The sequence below is a fragment of the Aedes albopictus genome, chromosome 2 (genome assembly GCF_035046485.1).
Source record: "Aedes albopictus strain Foshan chromosome 2, AalbF5, whole genome shotgun sequence".
Taxonomy (NCBI): domain Eukaryota; kingdom Metazoa; phylum Arthropoda; class Insecta; order Diptera; family Culicidae; genus Aedes; species Aedes albopictus.
This window is the reverse complement of record NC_085137.1, coordinates 448155143-448178492: the sequence shown is the minus strand read 5'-3', so window position 1 is coordinate 448178492 and position 23350 is coordinate 448155143. Positions and strand designations below refer to the sequence as shown.

At 40.9% G+C, this 23350-nt stretch overlaps 1 protein-coding gene across 2 annotated transcripts; it reads right to left on the bottom strand.

Annotated features, from left to right (window-relative positions):
- Positions 1 to 4665: 4665 nt before the first annotated feature.
- On the bottom strand, positions 4666 to 23329 carry LOC109410007 (uncharacterized). 2 transcript variants are annotated; one of them, XM_029869999.2, is made up of 9 exons: positions 22140 to 23329; positions 19865 to 21692; positions 19670 to 19794; positions 19395 to 19606; positions 19071 to 19330; positions 18610 to 19013; positions 6500 to 6607; positions 6128 to 6421; positions 4666 to 6072 (listed from the first exon to the last, which is right to left on the bottom strand). In XM_029869999.2, the coding sequence occupies exons 2-9, from the start codon at positions 21327 to 21329 to the stop codon at positions 4951 to 4953; spliced, it is 3990 nt and encodes a 1329-aa protein (XP_029725859.1). In that variant the 5' UTR covers positions 21330 to 21692; positions 22140 to 23329; the 3' UTR covers positions 4666 to 4950. The 2 variants fall into 2 exon arrangements, with proteins under 2 accessions (XP_029725859.1, XP_062709826.1); XM_062853842.1 differs by having other exon boundaries at positions 22416 to 23329.
- Positions 23330 to 23350: the final 21 nt, after the last annotated feature.

Here is a 23350-nt window from a genome sequence, read left to right as displayed (position 1 = left end):
CACGCTCACGAAGTGTACCGTAAGCGCATATTTTTCATGGTGCGTGTACTCAATACACGACGCGACCCCTCTCGGGTTAACTTAGAGATAATTCTTCACAAGGGAGGAATCTCTGTAAGAATCATAGTGAAACCCTTGATGGAATCCCGAGAGAAATCTCTGAAGTTAAATTAATGTAGAAATGCTTGCAGGAATCTGGGAAGGAATTCCTGATCATGGGAAGAATTTCAATAAATAGAATAAATCCCTAGAAAATCCATAAAGGAATCTCAAATGAAATTTCAGATGAAATATTTAAATGAAACCTGAGAGAAATCCATAAAAAAAAATCCCGGCAGGGATCAAAGAATCCTGGGAGCAATTTTCAAGAAGAATCCCGGAAGGGAGAATCCTGTAGGAATCAATGATGCAGTCTCGGGAATAACTCATAAATTATTCCCGGAAGAAATCCCTGAAGGAATCCTGGATGACTTAAAGAATATATCTCGGAAAAATCGCTAAAGAAATCCCGGAAAAAAGTGTAAAACAATATTTAAAAAAAATAAAACTTTGGAAAAAATAATACAAAAAAGTCCTTGAGAAATCTGTGAAGACTAAGAAGAAATTTCCTGGAGCGACGGAAACTAAGAAGAAATCATCGGAGAAATTCTCAAAGGAATCATATGAGAAATAAATTAAATATGTGATGGAATCCTTGAAAAAAATCCCGGGAGAAATCGATAGATAAAAGTTGGAAGCAATCTCGGAGAAATATTCCCGGAATTATCCTTGAAATAAACAACAAAATTTCTGGAAGTATTAATTCAGGAGATCTGGAAGAAATTTTTAAATGAAGCCCAGAAGAAATCCCTAAAAGAATCTGGGAGAAAACACAGAAAAAATGCTGTAGGAATTAACAATGCTATCTCGGGAATAATCCATTAATTATTCCCGGAAGATATCTCTAAAGGAATCCCGAGAGCAGTGAACTGTATAGTTCAGTAACAAATTTTGAAAACGACGTATAATCAATGCTACACCATTGATTATACGTCGTTTTCAAAATTTGTTACTGAGTTCATTTTTTTTTATTATCGTCACAAGGCCTTTACCGTCATGACTAATGTTGCATACTACCGTCACAAACTACATTCATGCTGCCGTCGATGCATGAATGTCGTCTACCATGAATGTAACATTTAGCACCATGATTGTAACACAAATCAAGATGATGGGAGTACGAAATGACAGTTTTGAAATGTAGAGCTGGAGTTCCAGTGGTTCCGAAAACTGCGTAAGAAAAATGCGGATAACTCGTGCTAGAGGGTGTCAGGGGCATTACTTGGGGTCTGAGGGGAAAGGGAGTAGTTTAGGAAGATTTCGGAGGTTTTTTAGGAAGTTTCAGAGGATTTTCGGCAGATTTCAGAAACGTTACGGAGGCGTTACATGGCATTTTTGAGGGTTTCGGAGGGTATAAAGTACGTTACATGCAGTTTCTGCGGGTTTTAGGGGGATTTTGGAGGCTTTCCAAAGAGCTTCAGAGCATTTTCGGCGGATTTCAGAAACGTTACGGAGGCGTTACATGGCGTTTTCTGGGGTTTCGAAGGGTCTGAGGTGCGTTACATGGGGTTTCTGGGGGTTTTAGGGGGATTTTTGGAGGCATTCCAAAGAGCTTCAGAGCATTTTCGGCAAATTTCAGAAACGTTACAGAGGCGTTACATGGCGTTTTCTGGGGTTTCGGAGGGTCTGAGGTGCGTTACATGGGGTTTCAGGGGGTTTAAGGTAGATTTCGGAGGCATTCCAAGAAGCTTCAGAGCATTTTCAGCGGATTTGATTTTAAAGTCGTTACAGAGGCGTTTTTGAGGATGGCGGAAACCCTCAGTAGTGTCCCTATATTGACCCCGAAACCCCAAGCGCCATATTTAATTCCAAAATGGCCAAGGATATCGGGGTTCAACTTCAACTCAATTTGCCAGATCCGAAAATATCCGTATGGCATGAGTCATTTTATTCTGTTTGTTCTGTTTGTAAATTAATGAAGGAGTCTCAGAAGGAATTCCGAAAAATAAAATTCCAAGACTCTCGGGAAAATCCTTGTAAAATCCTTGTAAAATCCATGAATGATTTTCGGGAGGACGCTCTTCAGGAAATCTGGGAAAAATTCATGAAGAAATCCCGGGACAAAACTCAGGAAGATTCCAGGATGAATCCTTGAAGCAGTGTCGGAATAATTTGTGAAAGAATGCCGGAAGAAACCCACACAGAAAATTAATCACAGGAATCCCTAAAGGAAACCCGAGAACGACTAATAGAGGAATCCCGGGAGGAAACCCTAGAATAATTCTGGAAGAACTGTTGAAGAAATTCCTGGAAGAATTCTTATCAAAATCCAGAGTAGAAAACCGGAAGGAATTTCAGGAATAATTATGGGACGAACCCCCACAGGTTTCTCTGGAGGAATTACAATATGAAACCGGGTAATCCTAAATCCTAAGAGAATTCAATGAATAATTACACTAGTTTACAAAATTAAACGAAAGTTGTGAACTTCTGTCAACGACCAAAATTTTTGAAGCATATTTCAACGCTGATTTCGAAACCGTGCTTCAAAAAATTTAAAGTAGAACAGTTTTTAAGTTTTAGCTAAATTAAAATAACTTTTGAAATATGGCAATCAATAAAATTCAAATATCTTGCGTTTTGTTCAACCAATTTCTTTTTCCATAAATTAAAAGCTGAATATAATACCATTCGATCATCTGAATGCAGGTTTCGCGTCAGATTGATGAAATTCAAGATATTGACGAGATTTAGGGACGATCTCCTTAAATTTTAGCAAATTTTCCAAAAAATATATGAAAAAATGTATTTTTTTTTTCAATAAGAAAAAAAAACAATTTACAAATTCTTTCTCAACGTTTATTTGACATATCATATGCAGGCGAGTTACAGTAAAAAGTTCAGCTCAATCGGAGCATTGATTACGGAGAATGAGATGTTTGAAGTGAGCGACTTTGCTTAAAAATAGAACAAAAATCGATTTCAAATCATCAACCTTGTATGGAAAGTCGAAAAAATGTCCACTCTACTGTATTTTTTTCCTTCGCGTTTTCGAACTCTGGGCATGATTCTACACTGATCATCAGCTTACCGAGTTCAAAAATGCTGTAAACTAGTGTAATAAATAATCTTAAACCATTAGCTCTGATTCTCTTTTAACTATCAAACCGTCTCAAACATAATTAGGTCAAACCCTTACAATTACTAGGGTGCTAATAATGCTATCCTACACCAAACGTCTTACTTCTTCGATGCTAACGAACCAAAAATCTAGGTTATCCGGTCAAGGTGATTTATCTTACCAGCGAATCGCCGTCGACAGCTACCGTGCACCTACCGGTCGTCTCTCAAAACCTTTCATGGTGTTCCCCAACTTGAATGGCGATTGTCATGCTTCATACCTTCGGTGTGGGGTGCCTTATGCCGCCTCGACTGCATGGCTTTGGCTACACCAACATACCTTCCCTACCTACTAGAAGCCATCAGCCGGCTTTTGCTTCTCGCCGCGTCATTCTTGGTGGGGGGTTTTACCGGCGCAGCGGCGTAGGTTAGGTTATACCCAATCACCGAATATTTCTCCTCAGGCGAAGCGAAAGGAAAATCCAAGCAAAAACTTTTGGCAACTCGACCGGTTTTTCGATGCTGTAAATAGAAGCTGTTTTTTTCTAGCTCCATTATTCGCCGAATCCGTTATGGAGAGGGCCCATATAGCCGAGGCGGTAAACGCACGGGTATTCAGCATGACCATGCTGAGGGTGACGGGTTCGATTCCCGGTCGGTCCAGGATCTTTTCGTGAAGGAAATTTCCTTGACTTCCTTGGGCATAGAGTATCTTCGTGCCTGCCACACGATATACGAATGCAAAATGGTCATTGGCAGAGGAAGCTCTCAGTTAATAACTGTGGAAGTGCTCATAGAACACTAAGCTGAGAAGCAGGCTTTGTCCCAATGAGGACGTTACGCCATGAAGAGAGAGAGAGAGTTATGGAGTGGTTGATTGGGATGAAAGGAAGCATTTCTTATTATTGCAGTAAGGCTATGTCAGTGTTGAAGCTCACACCATCACTCTGACTCTAACATTGCACATGCATAAGAACCAAAATTCAGTTTAATTATGCACAATACATACGAACATTTATGCGGAGTGCATACTTAATTGATGGACTACAACTCCACTGGGATCAGTCCTGGGCCAAACGCTTTCAGTCGCGCAGCACATTTAGAGACCTTAGGTCCTTCTCAATTACCAAAAGTCAACGTGTTGGCGGCCTTCCACATAGCCGGCGACCCCTTCCTGATTCTCTGCTGTATATGTTTTCAGCTTGTCGTTTCTCCGGCATACGAGATACGTGCCCAGCCCACTCCAGCCTGCCGTTGTTGATGAGCAAATAAATAAATGCAAGAAAACATAGAACCTGTTGCGCAATAGTTGATAAAGACAATTCAATAGGAGGCATCATACTGTTATCACGATCAGAGAAATTTCCAACTACTAAGGGGTCCATTATTGGTTGAAATACTCTACATCAATGGCGGAATGGAGGAATATTCCATTCGCGTTGACTTATCACTACTGGTTGTAGCCCATCAAATGAACATGGAAAGTTTCGGATTTTCATTTAAACATCAATCACGTTACGTGTTTTGAACTTTGCTGTCTCAATATATTACCACAGCGGACCTCTCTCCTGCAGAACTAAAATAGAACAATTTTGAACAACCAGATTCAGATCCGAAAAACCTCCCTTCCGCTCCAAAGTGTACAAATTTGATCCATCCAAAAAAGAATACTTTCCAATACTACTTTATCTCTACAACTATTCACATCGAAAAAAAGCCAGCTTTCTTACAAAATTTCACCTTTTAATACATTGAATACTTCCGCACCTTCGGACGGAACCCATATCCCGTCTAAAACTGTATCCTGTACTTGTTCTCGCTGCGGGTCAAACTACTGCCTCTTCGTTGACCACCGGATCCTCCACTACTTCCTCCGGAGCCACCATTCTTCCCCGCGCCATCCATGGCCGGTTTCGGCGGTAGGGAAGCCGTCGTTTGCTGACCGATGGCCGAAGTGGCCGAAGCCGTGACGGCGGCGTGAAGAATGCTAGCACTAGGCAACGTACTGCTACTGGTCTTGTGCGATTGCTGTTGCGATGGCTTCGGAGCGAGTTTGTTGAAGAAGGGTGAGTTTTGAAGCGCTCCCGTTGGCGATTGTGGCGATGGAAGAGATGACTTGGTTGACTCCGCTGACGTGGACTGCTGGTGGTGGATGAACCGCGGAGGTGTCCGGCCGTGATGCAAGTGGTAGACCAGAGAAGTTGGTGGTTGTGGAGTTTGCGGCGAGTGCATGGGGCTCGTCCTGGAGATGTGGTTGGAGTTGTTGGAATTGTTGGATCCACTGGACGCGGAATTCAGAGAGTCACGAGAGCCTTTGACAGTGGTGGAACTAAGCTTCCGGACGTTGGGTAACAGGGAACGTTTCATGCCAACGGAGTCGAGAGAGCTCTTGCGGGACTGTGAACTCGGTTCCTCCAATCGATGATAGTTCTTTGTGGATGTGTAGTCTGGTTTTGAAAATTCACAGTTGTTGACCGAGGACCCCAAAGTTTTAGTTCCGAAACCAAATTTATTTTCACTTTTCCCCGGTGATGGAATTGCGGTATTTCCAAGCGATCCATAATTCTTGGACTTGTGCGTGCCGTAGTCTTTGGCTGCTAGTTGAATAGGATCCTTCATCTCGATGTAACTTTTCCCGGGAGAAAACTCCCTCTTGTGGAACGGTCCAGCGTTCATCCGCTTCAAGCTGGACGCTTTCATCTCGTATTCCTTTTGCGGGTCCGTTGCAGGGGGTGTTTCGGCACGTTTCTTACCCTCGGAATCGCTGAGTCTTCCGTACTCAATTTTGCGTGGTGGTTTCAAACTCCTTGGCGGTCTTGGCAGTGCACTTGGCGGTAGCGATGACCCTCGATCTTTTCTCGGCGGCAGAATGCCTCCCGCTTGCTGGGCAATGTTGGATAGAATTTTAGGAACCTGCAAATCGAAACCTGATTAGAACTTGTCAAGGAACTTTTACCCACTAACCTACCTTATTCGCTCCTATGTTGCTGATATCTGTCATGTTTTGCCCAACCGTTTGAGTCACGTGCGCCAGGTTACTCAGCTGATTGCTACGAAGCTTCTGCGAACAGCGTCCCTGTTTCTCCAGCAGCATCATGTCCTCCGGTTTAGTTGAACTCCCGGAATTGCCTGAGTTACCGGTGCCATTGCTCCCGCTAGTGCCACCACCAGTGCCGTTGCTGTTTGAACCACCGCCAGTTAGGCTATCCTGATCTCGACGATCTTGTCTCTCTCGATCGCGCGGATCGATGTGAGTAAGATTCTGTGGGTAAGAAAAATTACATAAAATAGGATATCCGATGGAGTTGCCTGAAAAAAAGGTCGTTGCAATTGAAGTTACCTGCAGGAAAGCTTCGCTGTTATTTGTCGACAAAACGGATACTTCATCGGAGAGTAACGGTTGAATGGGCTTCTTCGTGGTCAAACTCGGAAAACAACAAAGTCCTCGCTGAATTTGAAAAAAAAAATAAAAGATATGGAATAAAACAAAGTGTTAGAAGGATTTGAACAAATTTATTTCTGCTTATCTCCAGCGTAATATTTAAACATGACTAGGTTCTTGCTTACCTTATGCTCAATGAGCATTGCTGCATTGTGTAGAGGTAAGTCCAGTTCTGATTTTAGACTCTTTTTGACTAATATTTTTTCCCAAATTCAATTTTGGCGTTGTTCATAAACTACGTAGACTCATTTTTGATCATCTCAGATTTCCCCTCCCCCTCGTAGACTCCATCGATACAACATTTTGAAAGTTTGTATGGACGGTAGACTTTGAGTGGAATTAGTTTACAGCCGGTTTTTTTATTTGTTGGAGTTACTTGTTTTTCTTTTTTAATATTCTTCTTCTTCTACATTTTCTTGGCATAACGTCCCAACTAATACAAAGCTTCCCAGCAAACACAAAGTCATATATGATGTTGCATAGGATGCCAAAGAGGAGGCCATATGCGTTTATAATTATATATCTTGTGCCAGATACTACGATATTCTATGCTGAGGAGCAGCCTTTGTATTAGTTGAGATGTTATACCAAGAAGATGAAGAAAAAAGAGGAGGACGAGAATAAGATGAAAAAGAAGAAGAATAAATATCACACTCAATTATATTTAGGTTTCAAGCAGTCGCATGCAGAGAGAAAATTATCGGGAAAAATTGTTCCAGAGTTTTTTCAGGAATTTCTTCGAAAATTCCTTCGAAAACTTCTTCTATGATTCAGGGCTTCCTCCATGATTAGCCTCCAGTCGGTTTTCCTGTCGTGATTCCTTTAACCGTCTATTGGATACCATGGGTCCATTGAACCCCAGCGCCCTATTTTTACAGTAGTACTTTATTTGTGCAAAAATACCAATAGCTTCATGGCGTTATGAAATAATATGAAATATTTTCGATGTCAAAGTTGAGACGTGCGATTTTGTATCTCTGGGGTGCATTGGATTCGTGTTGCTTATCATTATCAAATAGTTCTTAATGTATTAAACACTTTTGCCGAAGACACATACACTCTATACATTCAAAATATCAAAATAATAAAATTATATAAAACTTTCAATCTATAATGTAAATACGCATTAGCGTCATCTGCTGGGCTGATTCCGATTCAATTTATTTATCATAAGATTGCCCTTGATCTATTTATTGAAGAATTCGAAGGCATCATTATTCTAGGAAGTCACGATAAAAAGATACAATTATTCACGACCAGTGCTGTAAATGTCATTCCGACATATCTAAATTCAACCACCCACAGCTCATTTTAGAAGTTGAACCTGAGAATATGGAAGGTAATCCGTGACATTTACCTTGAATATTCGGAAAAGTGCGGTTTTCCGTGACTTTCATGTACAACTGGTCTATGCAGAAGTTTTTCATATACCATATTCTTAGGTTCAGCTTCTTAAATTTGCTGTAGGTGGTTGAATTTAGATATGTCAAAATGACATTTACAGCACTGGTCGTGAATAATTGTATCTTTTTATCGTGACTTCCTAGAATAATGATGCCTTCGAATTCTTCAATAAATAGATCAAGGACAATCTTATGATGAATAACTTGAATCGGAATTAGCCCAGCAGATGACGCTAATGTGTATTTACATTATAGATTGAAAGTTTTATAAAATTTTATTATTTTGATATTTTGAATGTATAGAGTGCATGTGTCTTCGGCAAAAGTGTTTAATACATTGAGAACTATTTGATAATGATAAGCGACAAACATCCGCAAAAAAGGAAACTTTTGCTCTGAATGACTTGATACAATATATTTAAGAACTGTTAACAATATGTACCAATTTAGTGGATCATGTCCTATTTGGTGGATAATTTACTTTAGAATTAACTCACAAGGTAGCGCAACTGTAGCTGCAAAATGTAGCAAACATTTGTTACATTGATATCTCGATCTAGATAAAATATTCGAAGTTGATGTCTTTGGCAGAATTATTCATATGAAATTTTGAATATCTCTGATTTAAAGTTATCCCACTAGATGGCTCTTCTGTACAAGAAGTTTATTCCGGTGATAGGGAAGTGGAACCATCTTGGCAGGGGCCCTATTTTGGGCACTTTTCTGCTATAACTCAGCCAATTCTGAACCAATTGACAAAATTGAATGCGATTAGATACGTATAGTTTCTAGCCGTGTACAAAATTTCAAGTCAATTGGTTTGGAATTGACTGAGTTATAGCGAAGAGTGCCCAAATTACCGGCCGCTGCCCAAGTGGTTCACTACCTTATCTCAGTCCAACATCCTTCTAAGTAATCAGTATACTGAGAAGTAAAAGTTGTATGCTCTCTAGCGCCGCTCAGTGGTGGAGTATCAAATCAAACGGTCTATCATCTATAAGACACCAACTCTATAAGAAATCAGGATATTGCGATATATGAGATATTGATATTAGGCGTATACAAATTTAATTTTGACTTTTTGTCTCCCCCCCCCCTTCAAAAATTTTTGGCAAGATTTGGCATTTTGAGGGGGCAGATAAAAAAATATTTATCAAAATATCGGGTTTTGCTAAAAATTCTTTAACAAATCCGATGAGTTTTTAATATTTTTCAGATTAAATGCTTTATTATTTTTATCCCCCCCCCCTCGACCAGCCAAGGAGTGGTGGGACAAAAAGTGAAATAAATATTTGTAACGGCCTTATCTGTGTTACGCCTGTTTATCTTTGATGTCTCTTTGGGTTCATTCAAATAATACGTAACGAAAAGTTTGACAACTTTAGAACTTCTTCTTACCTCACGTAACAACTTTTCTATAGGATTTTTTTTATAAAACGTAACAGCGCTAGACCCTCTCGCTCCCCCATAGCGTTACGTAATATTCAACCGAACCCTTGCGGGCCGCTGAGCATATGTCTATTAGTCTGGTACACGGTATATATGGGAAAATATAAAAAATGGAAAAACTCCAACTCCTGTATACTTTTTGAGTTCCATTTTGGTCCCATATCAACTGTGCAAAATTTCAGATCGATCTAAGAAACTATATTTTAGCGCCCGCCATTTTTAGTTTTTCATACGATTTACTATGGGGAAACTTTACTCCTTCAAAGAAAAATCGCTTGAGGTCACCCATTGATCGCCAAAAATAAATCGTTGAATGATTTCTGTAGATAACTTCACGAGGAATCAGACCTTCGAAGACCACAAAGCGATGCAACATTCGTGGGAAAAGTTATTAAGCCTTACCCGATCGATAAAATGACGCGATTTTATTATTTATTGTTATTCCTTACATGTTAAACAGCGTTGGCATGCCATTCGGTTTTCAGTCAATAAATTTTTCCACATGCCTTAGATCGCTTTGCGGTCTTCAGAGGGTTTATTCCTCGTAAAATTTCCAACAGAAATTATTCATTGATATATTTTTAGGGGTTAAGGGGCAACCTGTGGCGATTTTTCTTTGAAAAAGTGATTTTCCCCATAGTAAATCGTATGAAAACTTATAACGGCTGGCGCTAAAATATAGTTTCTCCGATCGAGCTGAAATTTTGCACAGTTGATATGGGGCCAAAATGGAACTCAAAAAGTGTACAGGAGTAAAATGTCTTTTTGTGTCCCACGCTAATGTCTATCCATCTACAGAAGTGAGATTTAACCTATTGTGATGTGCGTCTTGTTCGCTTGCTTAGGAACGTTCCATCAAATTGATAAGGGACATTTTGGAATGCTCTCTAGCGCCACCTAGCGGGACTTCCCGAACTAAATTGTTCATCACCAGATAGACCTTGACTTCCCTAACATCTGTGCTGAAAACATCACCCTTCTAAATCATTAGGATTATGAGATCCGCGAGAATATATGTTGGGGTCCAATGGAGCCCAGTGGTCCAAAACGGATGTTATTTGAAGTATCTTTTTGAGGATTAAGTTGCGTTGTAAACTCCTGAAAAGGTTTTTTTTTGGTATTCTACCTGGCATTTCTTTAAGGATTTCACCTGGTATTCTTTCAAAGGTTTCTGCCGAAACATATTCAGAGAATCCTATAGTGCAGTTCGTTTAGGTATGCACCCATGGGGTCCCTGCAAATATGTTTCCCGTTTTCTTTTGGTATGCCCCAAGGGCCGTCTCCAATAGTTCCTCCCTAGATTTCTTCAATTATTTTTCCATGGATTCCTGCCATGCTTCCAGTCGGGATTGCTTCCGTGATTTCTCTAGGGATCCCGTCAGATTGATTAATTGATTTGTCTTTATTACAGAGACTTTCAGCCCTTGGCAGGTTCGTCTCTTATTCCGTCAGGTATTCTGTACGGGATTTCTTCCGGAATTATATCAGATATTTCTCCCGTGATTTTTAGGGATTCCTCCCGGGATTTCTATAGGGAATCTTTTTCAAGCATGAGTAAGATCTAATGAGAATGGAAGGGTAAGAGAAAAATAGATAAACAGAGAGAGAACTGGGCTTTTCAGTGCACCTAGATCTCTAGTAAACCATGATGTCATCTGGACAGTCATTTTCTTTATCTTCTCTCTCACTTATTATAGATGCATTGTATCTATTCGGATCAGAATACAACGATAGTATAAAAGTTGTGCTTAAACAGAACTTCAAAAAAATTTCAGATATTGAAGACCCACAATAAAAAATTTACTGGATCTACAGTCCCGATCAAAAGTTTGGGGTCACCCCCTCAAAAACATATCATTTTTTGTATGCCCATATCTCTGCCAATTTGCGTCCGGTATCAAAACCATAGGTCTCATTCAAAAGATAATAAGTCAAAGTAACTTTGAACGTGATTTAGATGAAACTTTTACAAAAATATGTGTATGTAAAGTTAAGCTAAAGTTGCCAAATTTTCTAAAAAAATTAATATAAGCTTACGGCAGTGTCGCTGGAAATTGGGTCAGCCAAATTTTAGGATGAGAGTGGTAATATAACCTATTTTCTATAAGCTTTCGACTGCTTTTTATCTTAAAATTTGGTCGACCCAATTTCCAGTGACACTGCCGTAAGTTTAATACATTTTTTTGAAAACTTGGCAACTTTGGATTAAGTTTCCATACAAATATTTTCGTAAAAGTTTCATCTAAATCCCGTTTAATTTCCTTTGACTTATTATCTTTTAAATGAAACCTAGGGTTTTGAAATCGGACGTAAATTGGCAGAGATATGGGCCTTAATAAATGTTTTTGAGGGGGTGGCCCCAAACTTTTGATCGGGAGTTTACATCATAGACTTCCAATTTAATTTTATTTATTTTATTGTAGTTTAACTGTCGGTAACAGTTCTTTATGAGATTACAATTACGGATTAAGCCAAGTTATTCTTATTTCCATATGACGAAGAGAAAAAGCTACAAGAAATAATAACGAACAGTGTACAATTTTTTTTTCCTGGCCAATAAAAACATCGTCATTTTAACGGAAAAAGATCATTTTTATTTCGACGGAATCCACTGTTATCGATATATGAATATCCACTTTAAGAAGTCTGGCTTCAAGACATACAAAACATTGAATTTATATAACAAAAATTGAATTTATATCTCGCGCTTAGTATCATACGGACGTACATATCTAAAATGATCGATTTCTCTTAATCAAATTTCTCTTTGGTCAATAACATGGCCAGCAAATCATTTTCGGATGATTTTATTGTTCTAGATGCTATCCCTTCGTTCTTTACCGGAATACACGGAGAGATTATGAACGTTGTACGTATTTGCCGGAATAATCTGAAGAGAAATTCAATGAAGAAAATCGATCATTGTAGATACGCCCGTATGATAGTAAACGCGAGATATGTACTACAGGTCGGACTCGATTATCCGGAGTATCGATTTTTATTTCACTCCGGATAATCAAATTTTCCGGATAATCGAATCACATATAAAAATAAATTCAAAATTAAAAAACGTATGAAAATATATGTTTTTGTTATTTTATTTTCATGAAGCAGTGGCGTAGCCAGAAATTCGAATAAGGCATCGTCCATAAATTACGTCAAAAACATTTTTTTGATGCTTACCCTAGTCACACTTTTTATACAAGTTTTCTGAAGTTTTAATGGGTCAGCACAATTTTCTGCATTTCCCCGCCCCTCTCAAATGTGACGTACAGTGGCGTAGCCAGAAATTGTCTCTGGGAGGGGTTTTCAACGGTCAATGATACCTTTTTTGATTTGACACTTACATTTTGTAAACAGTGATGAGTAATAATTAATTATTATATTCGTAGTTAGAAAACAGCGGCGCAGCCGAAAATTTTTTTCGTCACAAAGCGCTTACTGAAAATTTGTTCCACAAATTTTGGCTCTGGGGGGGGGGGTTTTAACCCTAAAACCCCCCCGTGGCTACGTCAGTGGTGACGTAATTTATGGACATTCCCTTAGTATGCTCTATTCAGTAAGATCCTTATAGTGTTTTAGGTTGATAAGATCGGGGCACTAAATTAAAAGGTTATGGGTTCGTGAAACAAAACATAAACAGTAAGGGGCCATCCATTAAGTACGTCACGGAAAAATCCGTATAAAAATTTCCAATTTTGGCGCAACGTACTTAATGAATGTTTCCTAAAGAAGGCATGGTTGAGAAAAAAGGGTGTGATTTGCATAAATTGGAGAAAAAAACTTTTGAAGTGAATGGGGCTGTTGTATGATGAATTCAGCCGTAATTTTCAGAGTGTTCTCATCTATAAATAGCCTCTTCCGTGTGTCCATGATACACACGATACTGTGAGCAGTGATGCCAACCCAACAAACATTTTGATCAAACTCCTGAAGGAATATAAGTAGAATAGGCATGTTTAATTTTTAAAAATGTTCTGTGATTGTCAAAGTCCACCCCCATATTTTGATTGGCACCCAAAAAGAAATAACTGCTTTTGCTGATTATTTGCTTCTTTGGCATCAATGATGTAGGAGCTGAGCGAAAATTATTAAAATTCGTGGAAGCCTAATGAGTCCTAAAATCTAGCTTTTCGGGGCCAATCATGCTTTAGACCTCTTAATTTCAATGGATTTGGCTGAAGTTTTGACCAGTTACTTTTTTTGGATGCCAATCTAAATATGGGGGTGGACTTGAGAATCAGAGAACAATTTTGAAAAAGTGGACAAGCCTAATTTCCTGAAGAAATCTCTAAAAGAGTTCTGAGGAATATCCGGGAGAATTTCCGAAAAAATCCATGTAAAAAATTTGTAGAAAATAGTGAAGAAAAATATTTGGAGGAATTCCTGAAAGAATCAAAGGAGAAAATTCTTCATGAATACCTAAAGAAATCCTCAAGGATTTTTGGTGGAATATCAACAGAATATTCCAGAGGAAACTTTAAGAAATATCAGAAGAAATCCCCATAAGAATCCCATACGTAATTCCCAAAAAAAAAACCTGTAGATCCACCTGTGGGTATTTAAAGTACAACTACAAAAATCCGTGGAAGAATTCCGGTGTAAAATCCTGATGGAATCCCAACAAGAATTGCCCGGATAATTTTTCGTAAAATCTCCTCGGAAAATATCTGGCGGAATTCCCTCAGAGATTGCTTGAGGAATCTCAGCAGAAATTCCCAAAGGAGTCTCAAGAGGAATTCTTGGAGGAATACCAAGCAAAAGGAAATAAATCTCTGAAATAATTCCCTTTGAAGGAAAATTTGGAGAAATTCCAGGAACACTATCTGAAGAAATGTCAGCAATCATTCTTGGAAAATTTCCGGGATGATTCACGGCATGTTTTGAAAACAGATGCAACATATAACGTTTTCTAGCTGAGAAGAGATTTAAAATTGTTTGACTCTTTTCATATATTATGCGAGATTTTTTTGTTACGTAATTTGTATAGGACGCCAAAAATTATCAACTGTACTAAATTTGAGATACACTGTAAATTACTGGAAATGTAAAATGTTAATGCTGAGTGTAAATATTTTAATTTTCTCGTAAAAAGAGGCTAACATAATCGGGTCAAAAAGCCGACAAAATCGGAGAAAAACGGAATCGGGAGCATTTAAAATTGTGTCAGCACTATGTTATAATACTTAATTATGTCAAATTTTATCATTGAAATAAAAAAAAATATCGCAATAAAAATACTCCGGATAATCGAGTCTAAAATTCCGGATAATCGAATTCCGGATAATCGAGTCTCCGGATAATCGAGTCTCCGGATAATCGAGTCCGACCTGTATTCCAAATTAGTTTACGAAACTAAATAAATAAACAAAAAACCTTTTCTCCGAAATATTTACGGTATGATGGGAAATGTGTAGATGCGGTCTCAGAGTAGAAATTTTCATCACGACTGATACATGAAAGAAAAAAAAAAATACGTTTATGAATGTCGACATAAAAGTCTGCTGCCTTTCATTCCGAAACGTAACGGTTTGGTAATGTTATGAATTGATTTAGTTGCTTGTTACTATTGAATCTAACATCTGGTCGCAGTGACTAAAATACCCAAAAAGGAATAAAAAAAAGGTATTGAAAACAGACTCAGCATTGGTACAGAAAAGCAGAGGTACTAAAGGTGTGCCCAATCCACAAGGTTTTGGTTAGACGAATTCGATAATTCGGAATTCAATACACTCTGTCCAATCGAAATGAACTGGGCTCTGGTTAAAGTAACCCCTAAAAACGAATTTATTTCCGAAAACGAATAGCAGCATTCATTGTGTTAAATCAAGTGCACATAACGAAATGCTGCAAAATTAGTTTCGGTTGACTCTGTCCAATGGTAATCCAGAAAGGTATCAAACGAAAGGTACGCACATTTCCATACAACACATTGAATTGACAGATTTTTTTATGTTATGACGTTTTGCTTTGCGCATTCTTTATATAGCTTGAGGTAGACATAACTAAAATAATGTATAATCCTTATTATTTCCTTCTGTGTTCTGGTCTGCCGTGGGCAACCGACTACATCATCACTTCCACCTCTTCTCCACATGGAAACACATTCTGACTTGGCACAGTTCCCGCCTACAATAGAAGATCGACAACACTTAGGGGTCGTCCATTAATGACGTAGCATTTCAGGGGGGAGGGGGAGTGTCTTAAATTTCTTCCTGCCATGTCTGAGGTATGGGATAGGCTACGAGGGGGGAGCGGGTGTTGAAAATTGGCTTAAAAATGCTACGTCATTTATGGACGGCCCCTTACTTACTGATGTTGCTTTATAATTCCATTCAGTTCATGAAGTCAGGAGTTCAAATCCCACCTGAACGTGATTTTCCACAAATTAACATTTCCGTATTCTAACTCCAATTGTTCCAATATGTTCCGGCATACTTGGTATTTATCAGTGAAGGGCGATATAGACCTGTGTCTACTCTTAGGCTCTGGATTGAAACTTGTTCAACGAACAGCTACTTCCTATGCATCGATGATCGTCACTATAATGTCACGGTCGCCATGTTATCTTTTGGTCAATCATCATGCTCATCAAAATGGCATCGGATCATCAACACTTTTGCAGCAACATCCGATTCCAATACTCACCAGTCATCTTATGTTTGTTTATACCAGTTCCATGCAATCACTTTTTTATTTCCTTCGTACACGTCTTAAAAGCCAATTGGGGGGCAAATTCAACAGCACGGTAGGGATATAAAGGGACACACATGTAGCAGCCAAAAAACGAAAACGAAAATGTCAAACGCAGCTTTGGATAAAGGCAAGGGACAAATTGTGAAGCAAGGATTCGCTAAAAACGCCGTATTAACAAAATAAAAACAAAACACACTCGGTTAGTTTTACTCATTTCAACAATATTTATTGATACTGTCAAAAAAGTTGTTCTTTGCGTACTAAGTAAATATAAAATATATAGGTATGTATATAAGAATATTGTTTTTGGAACCTATCTCGTACAATCTGCTAGCGCTGTAAATAAGACCATAAATGTCCTTCGCTCTCTAATCTACGGAAAAAGCCTAGTACAAATAAAGTAAGGAAAACGTCACTCTCCCTCCACTTCAAGTTTATAGCTTCAGCTGTGCGGATTAGTCATTCATCGAATGCACGTGGGATAGAAAGGCACTTACATTACTCTAGGAGGGCCACCAACACTGACTGCTTACATTCGATTGTCGATTAGGATTGTTTGCTGAATTTTATTTTGCGCAAAGCAACTTTGGGTGACTTCTACCTACTTTGCTGAATGTACGATTTTTCCTAGCCAACTCGCAGAGTTTGCATACTTTTTTTACAAATAAATTAGTTTTGCTTAAAACTAACAGAAAAGCGATATAGTACAATGATATGCGCTTGCTTTCTGGTGCTATTATTACACATTTGAAGAAACAAAGGAGAAACAATGGGGACTATTATTGTGTTCGGGTTTTGACTGTTGTCGTTGGATTCGAGAAAATCTGATCTGAAACACGTTGAAATAAACTGCCTTATAAAGGAAAGTAATATGTAGGTGAAAAGATGGCGAGGAAACACGGACACACCGGCACGTGTTTGAACGAGAGGCGTTCCAATCGACTGACATTATCGGAGAAATGTAAGCAAAACAGATTAGTACGAACAAGTTTGTATGCGTGTCAGTGTTTCGTCGCCATTTTGACTGCGTAAGAATGAGTTACTTGGCCAAGTAGGCAAGAGTCTTATTTTATCTTTGGTATTTGGTATTTTAATTAATTTCTTTCCGTCTGACATCGGAAGTATCGACGTGTAAGTATCACTTACGGTAGCGTAAACAAACACTTATATGACTCTTTTTAGTCTACAGGCGTTCAAGTTACTTGAGACGGTTGAGGAAAAACGAAAGGAAGATTCGACATTTGTGTTTATTTCGGTGTATTTTCTGATGACTTTAGATTGCAAATCAGATCTTTAGTTGAAGGGTTTCGGTATTGGTTTTTATGTGTTTTGACATAACAAAGATTTTTACACAATAGTCTCTATCAGTCTCTCAGATTGCAATTTTTGTATCTTCAGAAAGATTATTAGTCGTACACGCGGTTCCGTATATGTGACACGTATTAAGAGTTATTAAAAAGAAAAAGGAATCAAACGGAGAACAGTAACGTACGATCAGTGATGCCAGATTTATGGAAAGGAAATTTAATATTTTGAAAGTTACGAAATTCTCAGCATAGTTTTCGCAATTGATTTATGATGTTTTGAAGAAAACTAAAGCGTTGAAATAAAGATTTATGTTCTAAACATGTTGCAATAACTGGAATCCTTAATACAGAGAAGCGGTCAATGTGAAATAACATGTGTATCGTTTGTGAGAACACTTCAGTTAGAAATTATTGTAGTACAAATTGAATCAAATGTCTTAATAAAGAGATATAAACAGCATATGCATATTTAATTAATCTTGCTTCTAAGAGCCGTACAACCACGACAATAAGATCATGCACAAATTTTGATTATCTAGCTGTTGACAACAGTGTTGCCAAATTTACAGATGAAATTTCCCCACATCTCTGTATTTAGTATTTCTAGTAATATTCCACCACCTGTCATTTCATCAGGAAACACGACTTTCTGGCAACACTTCGCATACCCCTGCTCCCATCGTAAAAGGAACCTACGAACCCGGACCCAAGCCCACTTTACTCCCTAATAAAACGTCTCCTGTTCCGACGACGAGGATGGCGAGGAAATGTTCTTGCAGGATGAAGCGATCAGCTTTTTCACACTACTTACGGAGGTTGCCTTCTTCGGAAGTTTGGGAACGTTGGGGGCAGCACCGACCGCTGCATTGATCGCCGGTGTCGAGATGGTTTTGGACAAGGGTTTCCGTTCGCTGCTTACCTTGCTGCTGCTGCTGGCGGAATTGTTAGAGGCACTGCTGTTAGCAAGCACACAGTGGTCGGTTAGTAGGTTACCATTGGAGTCCACCGAACTCGAGCTGGAGGTGGCTCCGCTTGCAGATGCACGCGATGAAGCAGCTACCGAGTTGGTACTGCCCTTATTGGCGGCTGCGACCGCCGCAGCACGAGCCTTCAGTAGCAAATTGCTTTGTTTCTCTACCATCAGTTCACTCACCTTGCTGAGCAGCTGTTCATCCAACTGCTTGAGCTGATCGTCGATGGATTTACGTTGGGCGTCAAAATTCTTCGAGTCGTAGATATTGGTATGATCGCTGGTTCCATAGTTGGTACTGTAGTTGGAGCTGCTGCTCGGCGAGCTGTAGCTATTGCCACCCGCCGTCTGCAGGTTAATCGAGCTCTGGTTGAAACTCGGGTTAGTCTGTCCATAGTTCGAGGTAAAGCTGGACGACACGTTCGGACAGTAGCCGGTCGTGTCCAGCAGAGAGGCCGTAGTGGTCACGTCGAACGAGTTATTCGACACGTCGTACGATGCCTGCGAGTTATACGCTCCTAGTGAATTCAGTGCGAAGCTATCGCTAGATAGGTTGTACGATCCGTAGGAGTTTGTTGAACCATAGACTGCAAACGAACAATACGTTAAAACAATAGCCCACATAACACCTGAATGCAACTTACTTTTCTGTCCCTGATAGGCTCGGATCATGGCCTCTTTCTCGGCCAATCTATTTTCCACCAGCTTGAGTCGTGTTTGCAGCTCCGTTACCTTGCGGTTTGCTGCGTGCGCCTCGTCCAAGTATCGGATCTTCTCCTGCTTTGCCTCGGCAATGATCCGTTCCGTTTCTTGCGAATTGCGCTCCATCGCCAGCTTAGCGACGTTCCGTACGTTCGACTCCTCCAGGTTGCGCTGCTCCAGTTTTGCACATTCGGCTTCAAGTCTGCGAAGAGATCAGTACTGTTGATTAGCTTACGGTCTCACAAATTTCACAACTCTACACAAACCTCATTATCTGTGCGTCCTTCTCCCGCAGCTGCCACTTGAGGTTGTCGGTTTCGCTGTTGGTGCTACTACCGCTTCGATTTGGTAGATCATTCTCGTAGTCCATACGGAGCTTTCGTTCCGCTTGTTCTCTTCGTTCACTGGCATTCTGGAGTGACTGCAATGCATGCTGTAGTTGTGCACAACGTTCCACGTAGACCTGCTTTTGACGGCACTGTAAACAGAAGAATACCGAGACTTAGTATACCAGATATCCGAGAAAAACAATCCACCATACTTCTTCTTCCAGCCGTTTCAAGGCCGTATCAAGCACGTTAATGTGAATCCGCTGTTCCTCCAGCGTCGCATTCTGGGCCTGCAGTTCTATGCATTGACGTCGATTTGCGTCCACTAGTGATTTATCTGGAAAATTTAAAATAAAAACATCTTTCATTATTCTGTACCTAAAGTACCCGCAGATCATACAACTCACTTTGCGTCACCAGTTGCGAGATGAGCACGTCCTGCTGCGTTCGCCCAAGCTGATGGTCCGACGAGGAAAGCAGCTGGTTCTGTAGCACTTCGACCTGATCGCGGAAAGCTCGGTTCAGTTCCTGCAGCCTACGGCAGTCCTGCTGCAAACGATTCCGCGCGGCTTTCTCCAGTCGTTCACGTCGCTCACAGGATTGCACCAGCTCTTCGTGCACCCGGTAGATGTTGGAAATTTCCTGCTCCAGCTTCTGGCTCTTGGCAACCTTGAGGAAACAGTTGTTCAACTGTTGCTTCAGCAGTTGGTTCTCTTTGTACATGGCTTCCACCTCCTCCGGATCGATGTCCAGCAATCGCGTCAAGTCCGGCTGGCTTTTGCTCTTTAGTTTGGCGTTCGCTTGCGTTGCGGCCGATTCATCGGTGGATGCGTTTTGTGCTCCGACCCAGTGCTGACCATACTTTGGTGGATCCCTAGAGTCCGTGTTCTCCGAAACTCCAGAGTCACGGGTGTTGGAATCGCTACGGGTCCGCGCCGGCAGTTTCACTTCCTTGGCGAGGTGTTTCAGTACGTGGCTTTGACTGAGATACTTTTCCGGAATTTCGGACAGTTCCTGAATTGGAGGTTGCGATTCCCCGTACGATCGGGGTCGATCTTTCTTCATGTACGGAGGAGGACTGGAATATTCTCGGTTCATCGAATAGATGCCTTCGTCATGGATGATGAGGGTATTGTACGAAGATTGCGAGACGTCCATGGAAGATCGGTTGGAGTTGGCTTCCTTCAGGGAGTTACGGTTTGAGCCGGTACTGATGATCGAGTTCCGGTTGGAGCCGTCGTTCACGGCGTTAGCGTAGGTATGCATGCCGTTGCGGCTTTCAGAGATGCTCCGACTGCTGTTTGGAGTAGCATAGCGCGTCGAATCTGATGAAGTATTCGACGAGAACTTATCGGGTATGTAACGACCTTGAATTTCGTTCACAGGGGTCACACTTCCTTGCATGTTCTCCTCGCCTTGCGGTTCCACGCGGGCATGACGCAGTACGTAGCGTTCTTCTCGGGTAAGGTTCTCCGTTGAGGTTGAAACATCGGTATCCGATCCAGAAAGGCTGCCACTCATGGCAGAGTATTTCGGACTCGGAGGAACCGAGGTTTGCGTAGTTTGGCACTGCTGTTGAGCTTGTTGGGGGCTGCTCGAGCCGGACCCCGGTTGTGCCAACGATGGCACTGGGGGGCTTGGTGGAAGCATTGAACACCCGGACGAGGTTACAAGCATTGCAGGTCGCACTGCCGGCGGTGGAGGAATCTGCGGTTGGCCTCCGGGAGGCTGGACGACTACAGATGAGGGTCTTCCGCCGCTAGCGTTCGACGATGGCGTCAGTTTGGACGCAGCACTGTTGCTCGTTTGGGGACCTGCCCCTCCGGAAGACGAGTACTGCGAGTACCGAGCAAGGCCGTGAGTGTGGGACATGATGGCGATGAAGGAAACGGTGCTGATTCTCTATGGGCATTCACTTGATTTTTGAGATTCGGTTCGTGGGATTAAGGTTCACTGTTTTGGGCAGGTAAGGCACGTCAATTGCTGTCGATTTATTCTTTCACTTGAATACAAAATTCACATTCGTTTGCTTTAGTGTTAGTCTAGTTTGAGTTGATTTGGTTCGCAGTTTTTTTTCGGTTCGTTTACAGTGAATTGTCTCTAAGCACTTGTTATGGCTTGATTTTTACAATTAAAAAAGGCACTTGATTTTCTTTCATTTGATTACACAGTTATGACATGTGAGGCATCTCTAAGTGCTGCAAAATTTGCTCCAATCGAAAGTTACTTTTCCATCTGAAAATAAAGAAAAAAATATTATTAGATTGATTCGAAAAAATGTATTCAGAAGTTTTTTGATCAAAATCTTCCTAATAAAGCTAATAATAATGATGAATGCTTAAATCAATACTATCTGGGTACAACCAAGGCGATGAACGCTTCTTGATTTCTAGTATTAAAAGTACAACTTTCAGTATGAACTGCACTTCCAATCACAACACTTTATATGATTCACCAACAGACTTCTTCAGCACTATCAAACCAATCCTCAGCAGTTCAAATGACTCATCCGCAAAAAGCCGCTCGAGCCTCCGACTGACTAAGTGCCTTCTTTGTCCGGCGACCAATCACCTCTTTCGTCGTGCTAATGCCATCTCAAGAATGTCGACCCTTCGCTCTTCCCAGCACTCCCATTCCCATGTGAGAGCGCAAAGTGCATGACCGTTATCGTAGTATCCTCACCTCACAACACTCCGCGCTTCGCTTACTACTATATGGTAATCAGTTGATGTACGACATTCTTTCGGCATTCCACAGGGAGCACTATCCTCTCTCACCTCCATTCACCGTTGCACTGACTGATTGGTAACTCCAAACAAAGTCATTCTATCAGAACCTGTTGCAAAATGCATAGCCGGGCGCCGCTTTGCGTGTTTGCTGCAATCAATCATGGCCTCGCCACATTCCTCTTTGCACTCGAATAAAGTGATTGCGTAACGCCACTGACTGATCACTTACTGAATGCCATGTCCGTCACTTGGGTACTCGTCAACGCTAATCACATGGATTGAATTGATTTTGCTCAACAACGTGCTGAAACGCTGCACTCGCCGCCGAGATTTGAAATACTTTCACTGTCCACTGCGAAGTGCTTGCACTCGTCAATCCGTATCCTACTACACTATGCATTCCATCTGCGTCTCCTTGTGCAAAAGGGTTGTTTATTTTCTTTCTCCGTACGCGAATGTGTAGCTACCAACCTACACATAAATGATTGAGTACTCGTTCACCGCCCGTCTGGTATAGGTAGATGTGCAGTACAGCCACCTACCGAGCCTGCCCCTGCTTCTCGTTTCACCCCCAAAAGGAAAGGAATGTGGACAGATTGTAATAACGAAAGAATACGTGGAATGCGACGGGTGTTCTTCGTCATCTTGTGCCTTCTTACTCTTGTTCGCTCTGCATTCCTTCCTTCTCTCACCGTTGCTTTCCATTCGCCTTCACCCACTGTTTTCAGAGCAATCAAGCAACTGCTCGATTTCAGCATTTTTAACCATACTGTTGCACTTCATAACCGCAGCTTTTGCACTTTGTAGATTCTTCGAACCTCTGGCCTCCAAAACCGCCGCGCACCGTCACCGTCCTTCAGTTCGCAAAATAAAAAATAAACCACCGCAATTCAGTCCAGCGCACAAACGGCATTCCACAACTTCTCGGAACGAAACCGCACTCTCCCCCTTTTCATCCTCGCTTCGCTTCCACAACATTCAATTCGTTTAACGGCGCCCGCAACCAGTTGCGCTCCGCGGCATCTGTATGTGTACGCGTGTACCGCAGTTCCCTCGAATCGGTACGCGCGCTCCACAGTGTGCGTGTGCACCGCAGCGAACCGAGCGACGATATTTATGAGAAGAGGAAAAAATACTATGAATGGAATGTGCGATTTGCAATTC

Bases quoted from the DNA above. Each gene is read 5' to 3' on its own strand.
- LOC109410007 (XM_029869999.2), bottom strand. From the start codon at position 21,329: ATGTCCCACACTCACGGCCTTGCTCGGTACTCGCAGTACTCGTCTTCC. The intron at 6,422-6,499 runs GTAACTTCAATT...TCTTACCCACAG, and splicing joins ACAGCGAAGCTTTCCTGCAG to AATCTTACTCACATCGATCC. The intron at 6,073-6,127 runs GTAGGTTAGTGG...TTCGATTTGCAG, and splicing joins GCAACATAGGAGCGAATAAG to GTTCCTAAAATTCTATCCAA.